The 17,489-nt window shown below is 46.3% G+C and overlaps 1 protein-coding gene across 1 annotated transcript in view; it reads left to right on the top strand.

Annotated features, from left to right (window-relative positions):
- LOC306925206 (histone-lysine N-methyltransferase 2A-like) overlaps window positions 1-17,489 on the top strand; it is a 167,316-nt gene that overhangs the window by 105,669 nt on the left and 44,158 nt on the right. The window contains 7 exon segments of the mRNA XM_079503897.1: window positions 1,104-1,241; window positions 5,466-5,624; window positions 9,474-9,591; window positions 12,547-12,625; window positions 13,440-13,597; window positions 14,180-14,335; window positions 15,936-16,264. Of these exon segments, the coding sequence (XP_079360023.1) occupies window positions 1,104-1,241; window positions 5,466-5,624; window positions 9,474-9,591; window positions 12,547-12,625; window positions 13,440-13,597; window positions 14,180-14,335; window positions 15,936-16,264 (1,137 nt within the window).

Here is a 17,489-nt window from a genome sequence, read left to right as displayed (position 1 = left end):
TGTGTGTGTGTGTGTGTGTGTGTGTGTGTGTGTGTGTGTGTGTGTGTGTTACAGGAGGCGGGCAGGCTGCTCTATCTGGGGCAGAACGAGTGGGCTCATGTGAACTGTGTGTGTGTGTGTTACAGGAGGCGGGCAGGCTGCTCTATCTGGGGCAGAACGAGTGGGCTCATGTGAACTGTGTGTGTGTGTGTGTGTTACAGGAGGCGGGCAGGCTGCTCTATCTGGGGCAGAACGAGTGGGCTCATGTGAACTGTGTGTGTGTGTGTTACAGGAGGCGGGCAGGCTGCTCTATCTGGGGCAGAACGAGTGGGCTCATGTGAACTGTGTGTGTGTGTGTGTGTTACAGGAGGCGGGCAGGCTGCTCTACCTGGGGCAGAACGAGTGGGCTCATGTGAACTGTGTGTGTGTGTGTTACAGGAGGCGGGCAGGCTGCTCTATCTGGGGCAGAACGAGTGGGCTCATGTGAACTGTGTGTGTGTGTGTGTGTTACAGGAGGCGGGCAGGCTGCTCTATCTGGGTCAGAACGAGTGGGCTCATGTGAACTGTGTGTGTGTGTGTGTGTTACAGGAGGCGGGCAGGCTGCTCTATCTGGGTCAGAACGAGTGGGCTCATGTGAACTGTGTGTGTGTGTGTTACAGGAGGCGGGCAGGCTGCTCTATCTGGGTCAGAACGAGTGGGCTCATGTGAACTGTGTGTGTGTGTGTGTGTGTGTTACAGGAGGCGGGCAGGCTGCTCTATCTGGGGCAGAACGAGTGGGCTCATGTGAACTGCTGCCTGTGTGTGTGTGTGTGTGTTACAGGAGGCGGGCAGGCTGCTCTATCTGGGGCAGAACGAGTGGGCTCATGTGAACTGCTGCCTGTGTGTGTGTGTGTGTGTTACAGGAGGCGGGCAGGCTGCTCTATCTGGGGCAGAACGAGTGGGCTCATGTGAACTGCTGCCTGTGTGTGTGTGTGTGTTACAGGAGGCGGGCAGGGTGCTCTACCTGGGGCAGAACGAGTGGGCTCATGTGAACTGTGTGTGTGTGTGTTACAGGAGGCGGGCAGGCTGCTCTACCTGGGGCAGAACGAGTGGGCTCATGTGAACTGTGTGTGTGTGTGTTACAGGAGGCGGGCAGGCTGCTCTACCTGGGGCAGAACGAGTGGGCTCATGTGAACTGCTGCCTGTGGTCAGCGGAGGTCTTTGAGGAGGACAACGGATCCCTGCTGCACGTCCACAGTGCTGTCACCAGGGGGCGCCTGATGGTCAGTTTATAACTACAATACAGGTTCTAGGCTTATCATCCCGACCTCAGTGTCTCCACATGTTGTACAAAACACCATTATTATTCAGGCACATTTCAGCCACCTCTTGTGCCCATTAGGACCACTCTACGCATGGTCGTCATAGCAACGCGCGTCGCGATGATGATGATAGGCCTAGAACCTTGGCAGTTGTTGTAAAATCATTTGGAGCTGGCGGAGGCTGTGAGACACCAGAGCTAAGCTGTCTGAAACAGCACAGAGGCTGTGAGACACCAGAGCTAAGCTGTCTGAAACAGAGGCTGTGAGACACCAGAGCTAAGCTGTCTGAAACAACACGGAGGCTGTGAGACACCAGAGCTAAGCTGTCTGAAACAGCGGAGGCTGTGAGACACCAGAGCTAAGCTGTCTGAAACGGAGGCTGTGAGACACCAGAGCTAAGCTGTCTGAAACAGAGGCTGTGAGACACCAGAGCTAAGCTGTCTGAAACAACACGGAGGCTGTGAGACACCACAGCTAAGCTGTCTGAAACAGCGGAGGCTGTGAGACACCAGAGCTAAGCTGTCTGAAACGGAGGCTGTGAGACACCAGAGCTAAGCTGTCTGAAACGGAGGCTGTGAGACACCAGAGCTAAGCTGTCTGAAACACCACGGCCATCGTCTTGGATTCTTGGAGCTGTACACTGTTGTTCTCCATGCAGACGACAGGTCTCCTCCAGGTCTGGATCAACGACAGGTCTGCTACAAGTCTCCTCCAGGTCTGCTACAAGTCTCCTCCAGGTCTGCTACAAGTCTCCTCCAGGTCTGCTACAAGTCTCCTCCAGGTCTGCTACAAGTCTCCTCCAGGTCTGCTCAAGAGGGGCGCAACAATGCGAGCGTAAAAAAAACGGTATCCAGGTCTGGTGAGTCGCGGGGGGCGTGTGCACGCAACAAATTCACAGGACCGCGCTCACGTTAAATACGCTTGCGCTGTCGCACCGCGACTGCTCCCCAGTGCTCCGAGCAAAAACGCAGGTCTCATTGGAAATGAACTGTAGGCACGTTCAATCGCTTCACGTTTGAAAGACCCTTTAGAGTAATTATTATATAATGTTCTCCCTCCAGAGGTGTGGTATTAACCCAACGTTGTGGTGCTGTTCTCCCTCCAGAGGTGTGATATTAACCCAACGTTGTGGTGCTGTTCTCCCTCCAGAGGTGTGATATTAACCCAATGTTGTGGTGCTGTTCTCCCTCCAGAGGTGTGATATTAACCCAACGTTGTGGTGCTGTTCTCCCTCCAGAGGTGTGATATTAACCCAATGTTGTGGTGCTGTTCTCCCTCCAGAGGTGTGATATTAACCCAATGTTGTGGTGCTGTTCTCCCTCCAGAGGTGTGATATTAACCCAATGTTGTGGTGCTGTTCTCCCTCCAGAGGTGTGATATTAACCCAATGTTGTGGTGCTGTTCTCCCTCCAGAGGTGTGATATTAACCCAACGTTGTGGTGCTGTTCTCCCTCCAGAGGTGTGATATTAACCCAACGTTGTGGTGCTGTTCTCCCTCCAGAGGTGTGATATTAACCCAATGTTGTGGTGCTGTTCTCCCTCCAGAGGTGTGATATTAACCCAACGTTGTGGTGCTGTTCTCCCTCCAGAGGTGTGATATTAACCCAACGTTGTGGTGCTGTTCTCCCTCCAGAGGTGTGATATTAACCCAACGTTGTGGTGCTGTTCTCCCTCCAGAGGTGTGATATTAACCCAACGTTGTGGTGCTGTTCTCCCTCCAGAGGTGTGATATTAACCCAACGTTGTGGTGCTGTTCTCCCTCCAGAGGTGTGATATTAACCCAATGTTGTGGTGCTGTTCTCCCTCCAGAGGTGTGATATTAACCCAATGTTGTGGTGCTGTTCTCCCTCCAGAGGTGTGATATTAACCCAATGTTGTGGTGCTGTTCTCCCTCCAGAGGTGTGATATTAACCCAACGTTGTGGTGCTGTTCTCCCTCCAGAGGTGTGATATTAACCCAACGTTGTGGTGCTGTTCTCCCTCCAGAGGTGTGATATTAACCCAACGTTGTGGTGCTGTTCTCCCTCCAGAGGGGTGATATTAACCCAACGTTGTGGTGCTGTTCTCCCTCCAGAGGTGTGATATTAACCCAACGTTGTGGTGCTGTTCTCCCTCCAGAGGTGTGATATTAACCCAACGTTGTGGTGCTGTTCTCCCTCCAGAGGGGTGATATTAACCCAACGTTGTGGTGCTGTTCTCCCTCCAGAGGTGTGATATTAACCCAATGTTGTGGTGCTGTTCTCCCTCCAGAGGTGTGATATTAACCCAATGTTGTGGTGCTGTTCTCCCTCCAGAGGTGTGATATTAACCCAATGTTGTGGTGCTGTTCTCCCTCCAGAGGTGTGATATTAACCCAACGTTGTGGTGCTGTTCTCCCTCCAGAGGTGTGATATTAACCCAATGTTGTGGTGCTGTTCTCCCTCCAGAGGTGTGATATTAACCCAACGTTGTGGTGCTGTTCTCCCTCCAGAGGTGTGATATTAACCCAACGTTGTGGTGCTGTTCTCCCTCCAGAGGTGTGATATTAACCCAATGTTGTGGTGCTGTTCTCCCTCCAGAGGTGTGATATTAACCCAACGTTGTGGTGCTGTTCTCCCTCCAGAGGTGTGATATTAACCCAACGTTGTGGTGCTGTTCTCCCTCCAGAGGTGTGATATTAACCCAACGTTGTGGTGCTGTTCTCCCTCCAGAGGTGTGATATTAACCCAACGTTGTGGTGCTGTTCTCCCTCCAGAGGTGTGATATTAACCCAATGTTGTGGTGCTGTTCTCCCTCCAGAGGTGTGATATTAACCCAATGTTGTGGTGCTGTTCTCCCTCCAGAGGTGTGGTATTAACCCAACGTTGTGGTGCTGTTCTCCCTCCAGAGGTGTGATATTAACCCAACGTTGTGGTGCTGTTCTCCCTCCAGAGGTGTGATATTAACCCAACGTTGTGGTGCTGTTCTCCCTCCAGAGGTGTGATATTAACCCAACGTTGTGGTGCTGTTCTCCCTCCAGAGGTGTGATATTAACCCAATGTTGTGGTGCTGTTCTCCCTCCAGAGGTGTGATATTAACCCAACGTTGTGGTGCTGTTCTCCCTCCAGAGGTGTGATATTAACCCAATGTTGTGGTGCTGTTCTCCCTCCAGAGGTGTGATATTAACCCAACGTTGTGGTGCTGTTCTCCCTCCAGAGGTGTGATATTAACCCAATGTTGTGGTGCTGTTCTCCCTCCAGAGGTGTGATATTAACCCAACGTTGTGGTGCTGTTCTCCCTCCAGAGGTGTGATATTAACCCAACGTTGTGGTGCTGTTCTCCCTCCAGAGGTGTGATATTAACCCAACGTTGTGGTGCTGTTCTCCCTCCAGAGGTGTGATATTAACCCAACGTTGTGGTGCTGTTCTCCCTCCAGAGGTGTGATATTAACCCAACGTTGTGGTGCTGTTCTCCCTCCAGAGGTGTGATATTAACCCAACGTTGTGGTGCTGTTCTCCCTCCAGAGGTGTGATATTAACCCAACGTTGTGGTGCTGTTCTCCCTCCAGAGGTGTGATATTAACCCAACGTTGTGGTGCTGTTCTCCCTCCAGAGGTGTGATATTAACCCAATGTTGTGGTGCTGTTCTCCCTCCAGAGGTGTGATATTAACCCAACGTTGTGGTGCTGTTCTCCCTCCAGAGGTGTGATATTAACCCAACGTTGTGGTGCTGTTCTCCCTCCAGAGGTGTGATATTAACCCAACGTTGTGGTGCTGTTCTCCCTCCAGAGGTGTGATATTAACCCAACGTTGTGGTGCTGTTCTCCCTCCAGAGGTGTGATATTAACCCAATGTTGTGGTGCTGTTCTCCCTCCAGAGGTGTGATATTAACCCAATGTTGTGGTGCTGTTCTCCCTCCAGAGGTGTGATATTAACCCAACGTTGTGGTGCTGTTCTCCCTCCAGAGGTGTGATATTAACCCAATGTTGTGGTGCTGTTCTCCCTCCAGAGGTGTGATATTAACCCAACGTTGTGGTGCTGTTCTCCCTCCAGAGGTGTGATATTAACCCAATGTTGTGGTGCTGTTCTCCCTCCAGAGGTGTGATATTAACCCAATGTTGTGGTGCTGTTCTCCCTCCAGAGGTGTGATATTAACCCAATGTTGTGGTGCTGTTCTCCCTCCAGAGGGGTGATATTAACCCAATGTTGTGGTGCTGTTCTCCCTCCAGAGGTGTGAGCGCTGCAACCAGAGTGGAGCCACCGTGGGATGCTGTCTGACCTCCTGTCAGAGTAACTACCACTTCATGTGTGCTCGCTCCCGACACTGTGTGTTCCAGGACGACAAGAAGGTGTACTGCTACAAGCACAGACACCTGCTGAGTGGAAAGGTATGTAACTACGGTAAAACTACTGTAAAACTACTGCTACAAGCACAGACACCTGCTGAGTGGAAAGGTATGTAACTACGGTAAAACTACTGTTAAACTACTGCTACAAGCACAGACACCTGCTGAGTGGAAAGGTATGTAACTACGGTAAAACTACTGTAAAACTACTGCTACAAGCACAGACACCTGCTGAGTGGAAAGGTATGTCACTACTGTGGTTTTGATCAGACATCCAAGGTTCAGGTCTCATTTCAGATTGTTTTCTTTGGTGCATCGTGATTAGAATATTAACGTTTCTGAAGAGAGATAGACATTGTGAGCTGTAAAGTTCCACAACAGCACTTTCCCTAAAGTTCTCAGTTCTCAGACTGATTTGAATAGAAGATGGCGTGTCTGTGAACCGAAAATAGCAGATCTACAAGCTCACAACACGTCGCAGTGCGGCGTGTTGTGAGCTTGTAGATTGGCTGTTTTTGCTCGTTAGTTATTTTCATATTTGAAGTGATCAAAACTATCAGTATAATACAAGTTTAGAATCATCTTCCAGAAACACGAATGGTCTCAGTTAAATGTCATGATTTCTTCAACTGGTCGACCCTAAAACATCATAATTACATGTTCAGTCTTGAGATGTTATTAATCTGTATTCCATGTGTTTCTGTACAGGTGGTCAGGGTTAGGGCCCAGGTGTATTTCTGTACAGGTGGTCAGGGTTAGGGCCCAGGTGTATTAATCTGGGTGTGTTTCTATACAGGTGGTCAGGGTTAGGGCCCAGGTGTATTAATCTGGGTGTGTTTCTGTACAGGTGGTCAGGGTTAGGGTCCAGGTGTATTAATCTGGGTGTGTTTCTGTACAGGTGGTCAGGGTTAGGGCCCAGGTGTATTAATCTGGGTGTGTTTCTGTACAGGTGGTCAGGGTTAGGGTCCAGGTGTATTAATCTGGGTGTGTTTCTGTACAGGTGGTCAGGGTTAGGGCCCAGGTGTATTAATCTGGGTGTGTTTCTGTACAGGTGGTCAGGGTTAGGGTCCAGGTGTATTAATCTGGGTGTGTTTCTGTACAGGTGGTCAGGGTTAGGGCCCAGGTGTATTAATCTGGGTGTGTTTCTGTACAGGTGGTCAGGGTTAGGGCCCAGGTGTATTAATCTGGGTGTGTTTCTTTACAGGTGGTCAGGGTTAGGGTCCAGGTGTATTAATCTGGGTGTGTTTCTATACAGGTGGTCAGGGTTAGGGTCCAGGTGTATTAATCTGGGTGTGTTTCTGTACAGGTGGTCAGGGTTAGGGTCCAGGTGTATTAATCTGGGTGTGTTTCTGTACAGGTGGTCAGGGTTAGGGTCCAGGTGTATTAATCTGGGTGTGTTTCTTTACAGGTGGTCAGGGTTAGGGTCCAGGTGTATTAATCTGGGTGTGTTTCTGTACAGGTGGTCAGGGTTAGGGCCCAGGTGTATTAATCTGGGTGTGTTTCTTTACAGGTGGTCAGGGTTAGGGTCCAGGTGTATTAATCTGGGTGTGTTTCTATACAGGTGGTCAGGGTTAGGGTCCAGGTGTATTAATATACAGGTGGTCAGGGTTAGGGCCCAGGTGTATTAATCTGGGTGTGTTTCTGTACAGGTGGTCAGGGTTAGGGCCCAGGTGTATTAATCTGGGTGTGTTTCTGTACAGGTGGTCAGGGTTAGGGCCCAGGTGTATTAATCTGGGTGTGTTTCTGTACAGGTGGTCAGGGTTAGGGTCCAGGTGTATTAATCTGGGTGTGTTTCTATACAGGTGGTCAGGGTTAGGGTCCAGGTGTATTAATCTGGGTGTGTTTCTATACAGGTGGTCAGGGTTAGGGTCCAGGTGTATTAATCTGGGTGTGTTTCTGTACAGGTGGTCAGGGTTAGGGCCCAGGTGTATTAATCTGGGTGTGTTTCTGTACAGGTGGTCAGGGTTAGGGTCCAGGTGTATTAATCTGGGTGTGTTTCTGTACAGGTGGTCAGGGTTAGGGTCCAGGTGTATTAATCTGGGTGTGTTTCTGTACAGGTGGTCAGGGTTAGGGTCCAGGTGTATTAATCTGGTGTGTTTCTGTACAGGTGGTCAGGGTTAGGGTCCAGGTGTATTAATCTGGGTGTGTTTCTTTACAGGTGGTCAGGGTTAGGGCCCAGGTGTATTAATCTGGGTGTGTTTCTTTACAGGTGGTCAGGGTTAGGGCCCAGGTGTATTAATCTGGGTGTGTTTCTGTATAGGTGGTCAGGGTTAGGGCCCAGGTGTATTAATCTGGGTGTGTTTCTGTACAGGTGGTCAGGGTTAGGGTCCAGGTGTATTAATCTGGGTGTGTTTCTATACAGGTGGTCAGGGTTAGGGTCCAGGTGTATTAATCTGGGTGTGTTTCTATACAGGTGGTCAGGGTTAGGGTCCAGGTGTATTAATCTGGGTGTGTTTCTGTACAGGTGGTCAGGGTTAGGGCCCAGGTGTATTAATCTGGGTGTGTTTCTATACAGGTGGTCAGGGTTAGGGCCCAGGTGTATTAATCTGGGTGTGTTTCTGTACAGGTGGTCAGGGTTAGGGCCCAGGTGTATTAATCTGGGTGTGTTTCTGTACAGGTGGTCAGGGTTAGGGTCCAGGTGTATTAATCTGGGTGTGTTTCTATACAGGTGGTCAGGGTTAGGGCCCAGGTGTATTAATCTGGGTGTGTTTCTGTACAGGTGGTCAGGGTTAGGGTCCAGGTGTATTAATCTGGGTGTGTTTCTGTACAGGTGGTCAGGGTTAGGGTCCAGGTGTATTAATCTGGTGTGTTTCTGTACAGGTGGTCAGGGTTAGGGTCCAGGTGTATTAATCTGGGTGTGTTTCTGTACAGGTGGTCAGGGTTAGGGCCCAGGTGTATTAATCTGGGTGTGTTTCTGTACAGGTGGTCAGGGTTAGGGTCCAGGTGTATTAATCTGGGTGTGTTTCTATACAGGTGGTCAGGGTTAGGGTCCAGGTGTATTAATCTGGGTGTGTTTCTGTACAGGTGGTCAGGGTTAGGGCCCAGGTGTATTAATCTGGGTGTGTTTCTATACAGGTGGTCAGGGTTAGGGCCCAGGTGTATTAATCTGGGTGTGTTTCTGTACAGGTGGTCAGGGTTAGGGCCCAGGTGTATTAATCTGGGTGTGTTTCTGTACAGGTGGTCAGGGTTAGGGCCCAGGTGTATTAATCTGGGTGTGTTTCTGTACAGGTGGTCAGGGTTAGGGTCCAGGTGTATTAATCTGGGTGTGTTTCTGTACAGGTGGTCAGGGTTAGGGTCCAGGTGTATTAATCTGGGTGTGTTTCTGTACAGGTGGTCAGGGTTAGGGTCCAGGTGTATTAATCTGGGTGTGTTTCTGTACAGGTGATCAGGGTTAGGGTCCAGGTGTATTAATCTGGGTGTGTTTCTTTACAGGTGGTCAGGGTTAGGGTCCAGGTGTATTAATCTGGGTGTGTTTCTGTACAGGTGGTCAGGGTTAGGGTCCAGGTGTATTAATCTGGGTGTGTTTCTGTACAGGTGGTCAGGGTTAGGGTCCAGGTGTATTAATCTGGGTGTGTTTCTGTACAGGTGGTCAGGGTTAGGGTCCAGGTGTATTAATCTGGGTGTGTTTCTTTACAGGTGGTCAGGGTTAGGTCCCAGGTGTATTAATCTGGGTGTGTTTCTATACAGGTGGTCAGGGTTAGGGTCCAGGTGTATTAATCTGGGTGTGTTTCTATACAGGTGGTCAGGGTTAGGGTCCAGGTGTATTAATCTGGGTGTGTTTCTATACAGGTGGTCAGGGTTAGGGTCCAGGTGTATTAATCTGGGTGTGTTTCTATACAGGTGGTCAGGGTTAGGGTCCAGGTGTATTAATCTGGGTGTGTTTCTATACAGGTGGTCAGCGGCCACGGGTTCGAGGTGAACCGCAGGGTGTACGTGGACTTCGAGGCCATCAGCCTCCGCAGGAAGTTCCTGACGGAGTTGGAACCAGAAACCATCAAGTTGATGATCGGTAAATTTAACTCCCAAAATCTTGGCCACTCGCTCACTCACGCTGTGTTACAGTGAAATTGGTGACCTGCCAAAATATGTGACCATCTTATCTGACTCCACACAACTTACATGGAGGTCTTTATATGCGTGGCCTAAATAACTTACATGGAGGTCTTTATATGCGTGGCCTAAATAACTTACATGGAGGTCTTTATATGCGTGGCCTAAATAACTTACATGGAGGTCTTTATATGCGTGGCCTAAATAACTTACATGGAGGTCTTTATATGCGTGGCCTAAATAACTTACATGGAGGTCTTTATATGCGTGGCCTAAATAACTTACATGGAGGTCTTTATATGCGTGGCCTAAATAACTTACATGGAGGTCTTTATATGCGTGGCCTAAATAACTTACATGGAGGTCTTTATATGCGTGGCCTAAATAACTTACATGGAGGTCTTTATATGCGTGGCCTAAATAACTTACATGGAGGTCTTTATATGCGTGGCCTAAATAACTTACATGGAGGTCTTTATATGCGTGGCCTAAATAACTTACATGGAGGTCTTTATATGCGTGGCCTAAATAACTTACATGGAGGTCTTTATATGCGTGGCCTAAATAACTTACATGGAGGTCTTTATATGCGTGGCCTAAATAACTTACATGGAGGTCTTTATATGCGTGGCCTAAATAACTTACATGGAGGTCTTTATATGCGTGGCCTAAATAACTTACATGGAGGTCTTTATATGCGTGGCCTAAATAACTTACATGGAGGTCTTTATATGCGTGGCCTAAATAACTTACATGGAGGTCTTTATATGCGTGGCCTAAATAACTTACATGGAGGTCTTTATATGCGTGGCCTAAATAACTTACATGGAGGTCTTTATATGCGTGGCCTAAATAACTTACATGGAGGTCTTTATATGCGTGGCCTAAATAACTTACATGGAGGTCTTTATATGCGTGGCCTAAATAACTTACATGGAGGTCTTTATATGCGTGGCCTAAATAACTTACATGGAGGTCTTTATATGCGTGGCCTAAATAACTTACATGGAGGTCTTTATATGCGTGGCCTAAATAACTTACATGGAGGTCTTTATATGCGTGGCCTAAATAACTTACATGGAGGTCTTTATATGCGTGGCCTAAATAACTTACATGGAGGTCTTTATATGCGTGGCCTAAATAACTTACATGGAGGTCTTTATATGCGTGGCCTAAATAACTTACATGGAGGTCTTTATATGCGTGGCCTAAATAACTTACATGGAGGTCTTTATATGCGTGGCCTAAATAACTTACATGGAGGTCTTTATATGCGTGGCCTAAATAACTTACATGGAGGTCTTTATATGCGTGGCCTAAATAACTTACATGGAGGTCTTTATATGCGTGGCCTAAATAACTTACATGGAGGTCTTTATATGCGTGGCCTAAATAACTTACATGGAGGTCTTTATATGCGTGGCCTAAATAACTTACATGGAGGTCTTTATATGCGTGGCCTAAATAACTTACATGGAGGTCTTTATATGCGTGGCCTAAATAACTTACATGGAGGTCTTTATATGCGTGGCCTAAATAACTTACATGGAGGTCTTTATATGCGTGGCCTAAATAACTTACATGGAGGTCTTTATATGCGTGGCCTAAATAACTTACATGGAGGTCTTTATATGCGTGGCCTAAATAACTTACATGGAGGTCTTTATATGCGTGGCCTAAATAACTTACATGGAGGTCTTTATATGCGTGGCCTAAATAACTTACATGGAGGTCTTTATATGCGTGGCCTAAATAACTTACATGGAGGTCTTTATATGCGTGGCCTAAATAACTTACATGGAGGTCTTTATATGCGTGGCCTAAATAACTTACATGGAGGTCTTTATATGCGTGGCCTAAATAACTTACATGGAGGTCTTTATATGCGTGGCCTAAATAACTTACATGGAGGTCTTTATATGCGTGGCCTAAATAACTTACATGGAGGTCTTTATATGCGTGGCCTAAATAACTTACATGGAGGTCTTTATATGCGTGGCCTAAATAACTTACATGGAGGTCTTTATATGCGTGGCCTAAATACCACTAAGTTGAACTCTGCTAATAAACAAACCACAATCATTTATGTTCGGAAACTGACATCATGTCTACACAGAACTCTGCTGTCCTGCTTTGTTACTGATCGAAAACATTTGACTGTTTATAGTTGAACGTAAAATAATCTTTTTAAGGTTCCTTACAGACTGTTAGTTGAACATAAAGGATAGTTTTAAGGTTCCTTACAGACTGTTAGTTGAACATAAAGGATCTTTTGAAGGTTAATTTCAGATTGTAGAGTTGAACATAAAAGGATAGTTTTAAGGTTCCTTACAGACTGTTAGTTGAACATAAAGGATCTTTTGAAGGTTAATTTCAGATTGTAGAGTTGAACATAAAAGGATAGTTTTAAGGTTCCTTACAGACTGTTAGTTGAACATAAAGGATATTTTGAAGGTTAATTTCAGATTGTAGAGTTGAACATAAAAGGATAGTTTTAAGGTTCCTTACAGACTGTTAGTTGAACATAAAGGATCTTTTGAAGGTTAATTGCAGATTGTAGAGTTGAACATAAAAGGATAGTTTTAAGGTTCCTTACAGACTGTTAGTTGAACATAAAGGATCTTTTGAAGGTTAATTTCAGATTGTAGAGTTGAACATAAAAGGATAGTTTTAAGGTTCCTTACAGACTGTTAGTTGAACATAAAGGATCTTTTGAAGGTTAATTGCAGATTGTAGAGTTGAACATAAAAGGATAGTTTTAAGGTTCCTTACAGACTGTTAGTTGAACATAAAGGATCTTTTGAAGGTTCATTTCAGATTGTAGAGTTGAACATAAAAGGATATGTTTTAAGGTTCCTTACAGAGCATGTAATGATATTAGAGTTAAAACATAAAAGTGTGTCTTGTCTGTCAGGTTCGTTGCAGATCGACCAGCTAGGAGTTCTCACAGAGCTCTCAGCCAGCAGGAGGAAGCTGTTTCCTGTTGGGTTTCAGTAAGTCCATCTTTATTTTCTCTCTCCATGTTTCAGTTTAGACTTAAAACCACATGAACCCTAGTCTGGTCCATTTGGTTAGGAGGACTTCTCCTTATCACTGTTACTTATAGCTCTGGTCCATTTGGTTAACACTATGTTACTATAGCTCTGGTCCATAGTGTTAACACTATGTTACTATAGATCTGGTCCATAGTGTTAACACTATGTTACTATAGATCTGGTCCATAGTGTTAACACTATGTTACTATAGCTCTGGTCCATAGTGTTAACACTATGTTACTATAGCTCTGGTCCATAGTGTTAACACTATGTTACTATAGCTCTGGTCCATAGTGTTAACACTATGTTACTATAGCTCTGGTCCATAGTGTTAACACTATGTTACTATAGCTCTGGTCCATAGTGTTAACACTATGTTACTATAGCTCTGGTCCATAGTGTTAACACTATGTTACTATAGCTCTGGTCCATAGTGTTAACACTATGTTACTATAGCTCTGGTCCATAGTGTTAACACTATGTTACTATAGATCTGGTCCATAGTGTTAACACTATGTTACTATAGCTCTGGTCCATAGTGTTAACACTATGTTACTATAGATCTGGTCCATAGTGTTAACACTATGTTACTATAGCTCTGGTCCATAGTGTTAACACTATATTACTATAGATCTGGTCCATAGTGTTAACACTATATTACTATAGATCTGGTCCACAGAGCTATAAGTGTTAGAAGGACTTCTCCTTAGCGATATGGACCAGAAGGTGAACACTATTAACCCTTGTGTTTCTGTATATTTCTATATTCCAGGTGCTCTCGGTGGTACTGGAGCACGGTGAACCCGACCCGCCGCTGTAAATACACTTGTACGGTCCGCGAGGTCCGACCACCGCTCCCCGAAAACACCCTGGAGGATCTGCCCGACCAGGGAGACAACCACACCACGGTGCACAGTGCTGCCCCCTCTGGTGAGACTATGATACTACACCACAGTGCTGCCCCCTCTGGTGAGACTAGAACATTACACCACAGTGCTGCCCCCTCTGGTGAGACTATGATACTACACCACAGTGCTGCCCCCTCTGGTGTGACTAGAACATTACACCACAGTGCTGCCCCCTCTGGTGAGACTATGATACTACACCACAGTGCTGCCCCCTCTGGTGAGACTATGATACTACACCACAGTGCTGCCCCCTCTGGTGAGACTATGATACTACACCACAGTGCTGCCCCCTCTGGTGAGACTAGAACATTACACCACAGTGCTGCCCCCTCTGGTGAGACTATGATACTACACCACAGTGCTGCCCCCTCTGGTGAGACTATGATACTACACCACAGTGCTGCCCCCTCTGGTGAGACTATGATACTACACCACAGTGCTGCCCCCTCTGGTGAGACTATGATACTACACCACAGTGCTGCCCCCTCTGGTGAGACTATGATACTACACCACAGTGCTGCCCCCTCTGGTGAGACTATGATACTACACCACAGTGCTGCCCCCTCTGGTGAGACTATGATACTACAACCTTGTTTTCCTCCAGAGTGTGAACCAGAGGTAGTCCTGCCTGAGTCCCATCAGCCTCCATCATGTGACTCCTCCTCCACCCCAGCCTCCTCCTCCAGAGCTGAACCAGGAGCCAAACCCAAGATGCCACGCAGACCAGCTGGGGGGATGTTCCGCCCTCTGCCCAAACCAGGTGAATTACTATAATACAGACCAGCTGGGGGGATGTTCCGCCCTCTGCCCAAACCAGGTGAATTACTATAATACAGACCAGCTGGGGAGATGTTCCGCCCTCTGCCCAAACCAGGTGAATTACTATAATACAGACCAGCTGGGGGGATGTTCCGCCCTCTGCCCAAACCAGGTGAATTACTATAATACAGACCAGCTGGGGGGATGTTCCGCCCTCTGCCCAAACCAGGTGAATTACTATAATACAGACCAGCTGGGGGGATGTTCCGCCCTCTGCCCAAACCAGGTGAATTACTATAATACAGACCAGCTGGGGGGATGTTCCGCCCTCTGCCCAAACCAGGTGAATTACTATAATACAGACCAGCTGGGGGGATGTTCCGCCCTCTGCCCAAACCAGGTGAATTACTATAATACAGACCAGCTGGGGGGATGTTCCGCCCTCTGCCCAAACCAGGTGAATTACTATAATACAGACCAGCTGGGGGGATGTTCCGCCCTCTGCCCAAACCAGGTGAATTACTATAATACAGACCAGCTGGGGGGATGTTCCGCCCTCTGCCCAAACCAGGTGAATTACTATAATACAGACCAGCTGGGGGGATGTTCCGCCCTCTGCCCAAACCAGGTGAATTACTATAATACATTAATACAGACCAGCTGGGTGATGTTTTGGGTGGTTGTATTCCACTCATAATGTGTTTGAGTGGTTGTATTCCAGTCATAATGTGTTGTTTGGGTGGTTGTATTCCAGTCATAATGTGTTGTTTGGGTGGTTGTATTCCAGTCATAATGTGTTGTTTGGGTGGTTGTGTTCCAGTGGCCAGCCAGTCATAATGTGTTGTTTGGGTGGTTGTGTTCCAGTCATAATGTGTTGTTTGGGTGGTTGTGTTCCAGTCATAATTAGTCCAGTAATAATGTAATTTGACCTCTAACTAATTGCAAAAAAACCAAACTCAACTGATTTTGCATCTTCAATATATCCTGAAACACAGAAAGAAAGTTGCCTGGAATTGTCTGAGGGGAAAGTGTTGAAAATGGCCTGTACAGTGTGGCCACCATTGACATCCTATTATAAGGCAATATTTTCTAAATTTCCTTATGCTTTAAGTAGCATGTGACATATCAAACTAGGTTGTTGTCATGATGCTGAAGCCATTCCAAGCATTAGTTTTGCATAAAAACACTAATTGGGCTAAATTTGGCCATAGCAACTTGCCAAAATGTAATGAGGTCAGCACATTTGGGCAAGTTGCTATGGCCAAATTTAGCCCAATGAGTGTTTTTATGCAAAACTAATGCTTGGAATGGATTCAGCATCATGAAAACCCCATAGTTTGATATGTCACATGCTACTTAAAGCATAAGGACATTTAGAAAATATTACCTTATAATAGGATGTCAATGGTGGCCACACTGTACAGGCTATTTTCAACACTTTCCCCTCAGACAATTCCAGGCAACTTTTTTTCTGTAATTCAGGATATATTGAAGATGCAAAATCAGCTGAGTTCGTTTTTTTTGCAATTAGTTAGAGGTTGATCCTGTATTTTCCATAGATTTCCTGTACTAAATGTGTTGTTTGGGTGGTTGTGTTCCAGTGGCCAGCCAGTCCAAGCCTCACCACATCCTGACCATCAGTGACCTGGAGGAGACTCGCCGCCCGCGGCGCCACAGCCCCCACGGCCCCCCTCCCCCTGGGGGCCCCCACGCCGGCCCCCAGGGGCCCATCACGCTCCGTGCCAACAAGTCGTCCCTGCCCACCTCCCCTCTCTTCCCCCTGGGGGGCGCTGCAGCCGGCGACGGCCCCTCGCCGCGGCCCGTCGGACTGGGAGGTCGAATGGCTTCCTCCTCCGGCCGCGGCCCCGCCTCGGGGCCCATGTTTCCCTACCCGCCCTGGCAGGACGGAGCCGGAGCCTTCTCGCCCAAGGTTAGAATAGTTTGATTCTTCATTATAGTTTAGACTTGTTTTATTCTAATTCACTTAGTTTTTAGAGCAGGTTTGCTAGTTTTTATTTCATATAATATACACTTAGTTTTAGTTTTTTCAATCCTGCACCGGGCGGATAAGTCAAGGTGCAGGATTGAAAATAGCCAGATTACAAATTAAGCTTATAAATAAATGGACTAAAACTAAAGGCATTTTGTCTTTTAATTTCAGTTAGTTTCAGTTAGTGTTGTAAACACACACTACAGTTTCAGTTAGTGTTGTAAACACACACTACAGTTTCAGTTAGTGTTATAAACACACACTACAGTTTCAGTTAGTGTTGTAAACACACACTACAGTTTCAGTTAGTGTTGTAAACACACTACAGTTTCAGTTAGTGTTGTAAACACACTACAGTTTCAGTTAGTTTCAGTTAGTGTTGTAAACACACTACAGTTTCAGTTAGTGTTGTAAACACACACTACAGTTTCAGTTAGTTTCAGTTAGTGTTGTAAACACACACTACAGTTTCAGTTAGTTTCAGTTAGTGTTGTAAACACACACTACAGTTTCAGTTAGTGTTGTAAACACACACTACAGTTTCAGTTAGTGTTGTAAACACACACTACAGTTTCAGTTAGTGTTGTAAACACACACTACAGTTTCAGTTAGTGTTGTAAACACGCACTACAGTTTCAGTTAGTGTTGTAAACACACACTACAGTTTCAGTTAGTGTTGTAAACACACACTACAGTTTCAGTTAGTGTTGTAAACACACACTACAGTTTCAGTTAGTGTTGTAAACACACACTACAGTTTCAGTTAGTTTCAGTTAGTGTTGTAAACACACACTACAGTTTCAGTTAGTTTCAGTTAGTGTTGTAAACACACACTACAGTTTCAGTTAGTGTTGTAAACACACACTACAGTTTCAGTTAGTTTCAGTTAGTGTTGTAAACACACACTACAGTTTCAGTTAGTGTTGTAAACACACACTACAGTTTCAGTTAGTTTCAGTTAGTGTTGTAAACACACTACAGTTTCAGTTAGTGTTTTAAACACACACTACAGTTTCAGTTAGTGTTGTAAACACACACTACAGTTTCAGTTAGTGTTGTAAACACACACTACAGTTTCAGTTAGTTTCAGTTAGTGTTGTAAACACACACTACAGTTTCAGTTAGTGTTGTAAACACACACTACAGTTTCAGTTAGTGTTATAAA

The sequence above is a fragment of the Electrona antarctica genome, assembly GCF_951216825.1.
Source record: "Electrona antarctica genome assembly, chromosome: 6".
Classification (NCBI taxonomy): domain Eukaryota; kingdom Metazoa; phylum Chordata; class Actinopteri; order Myctophiformes; family Myctophidae; genus Electrona; species Electrona antarctica.
Note: the sequence above shows the minus strand (reverse complement) of the source record. Positions and strands in the feature narration are given on the sequence as shown.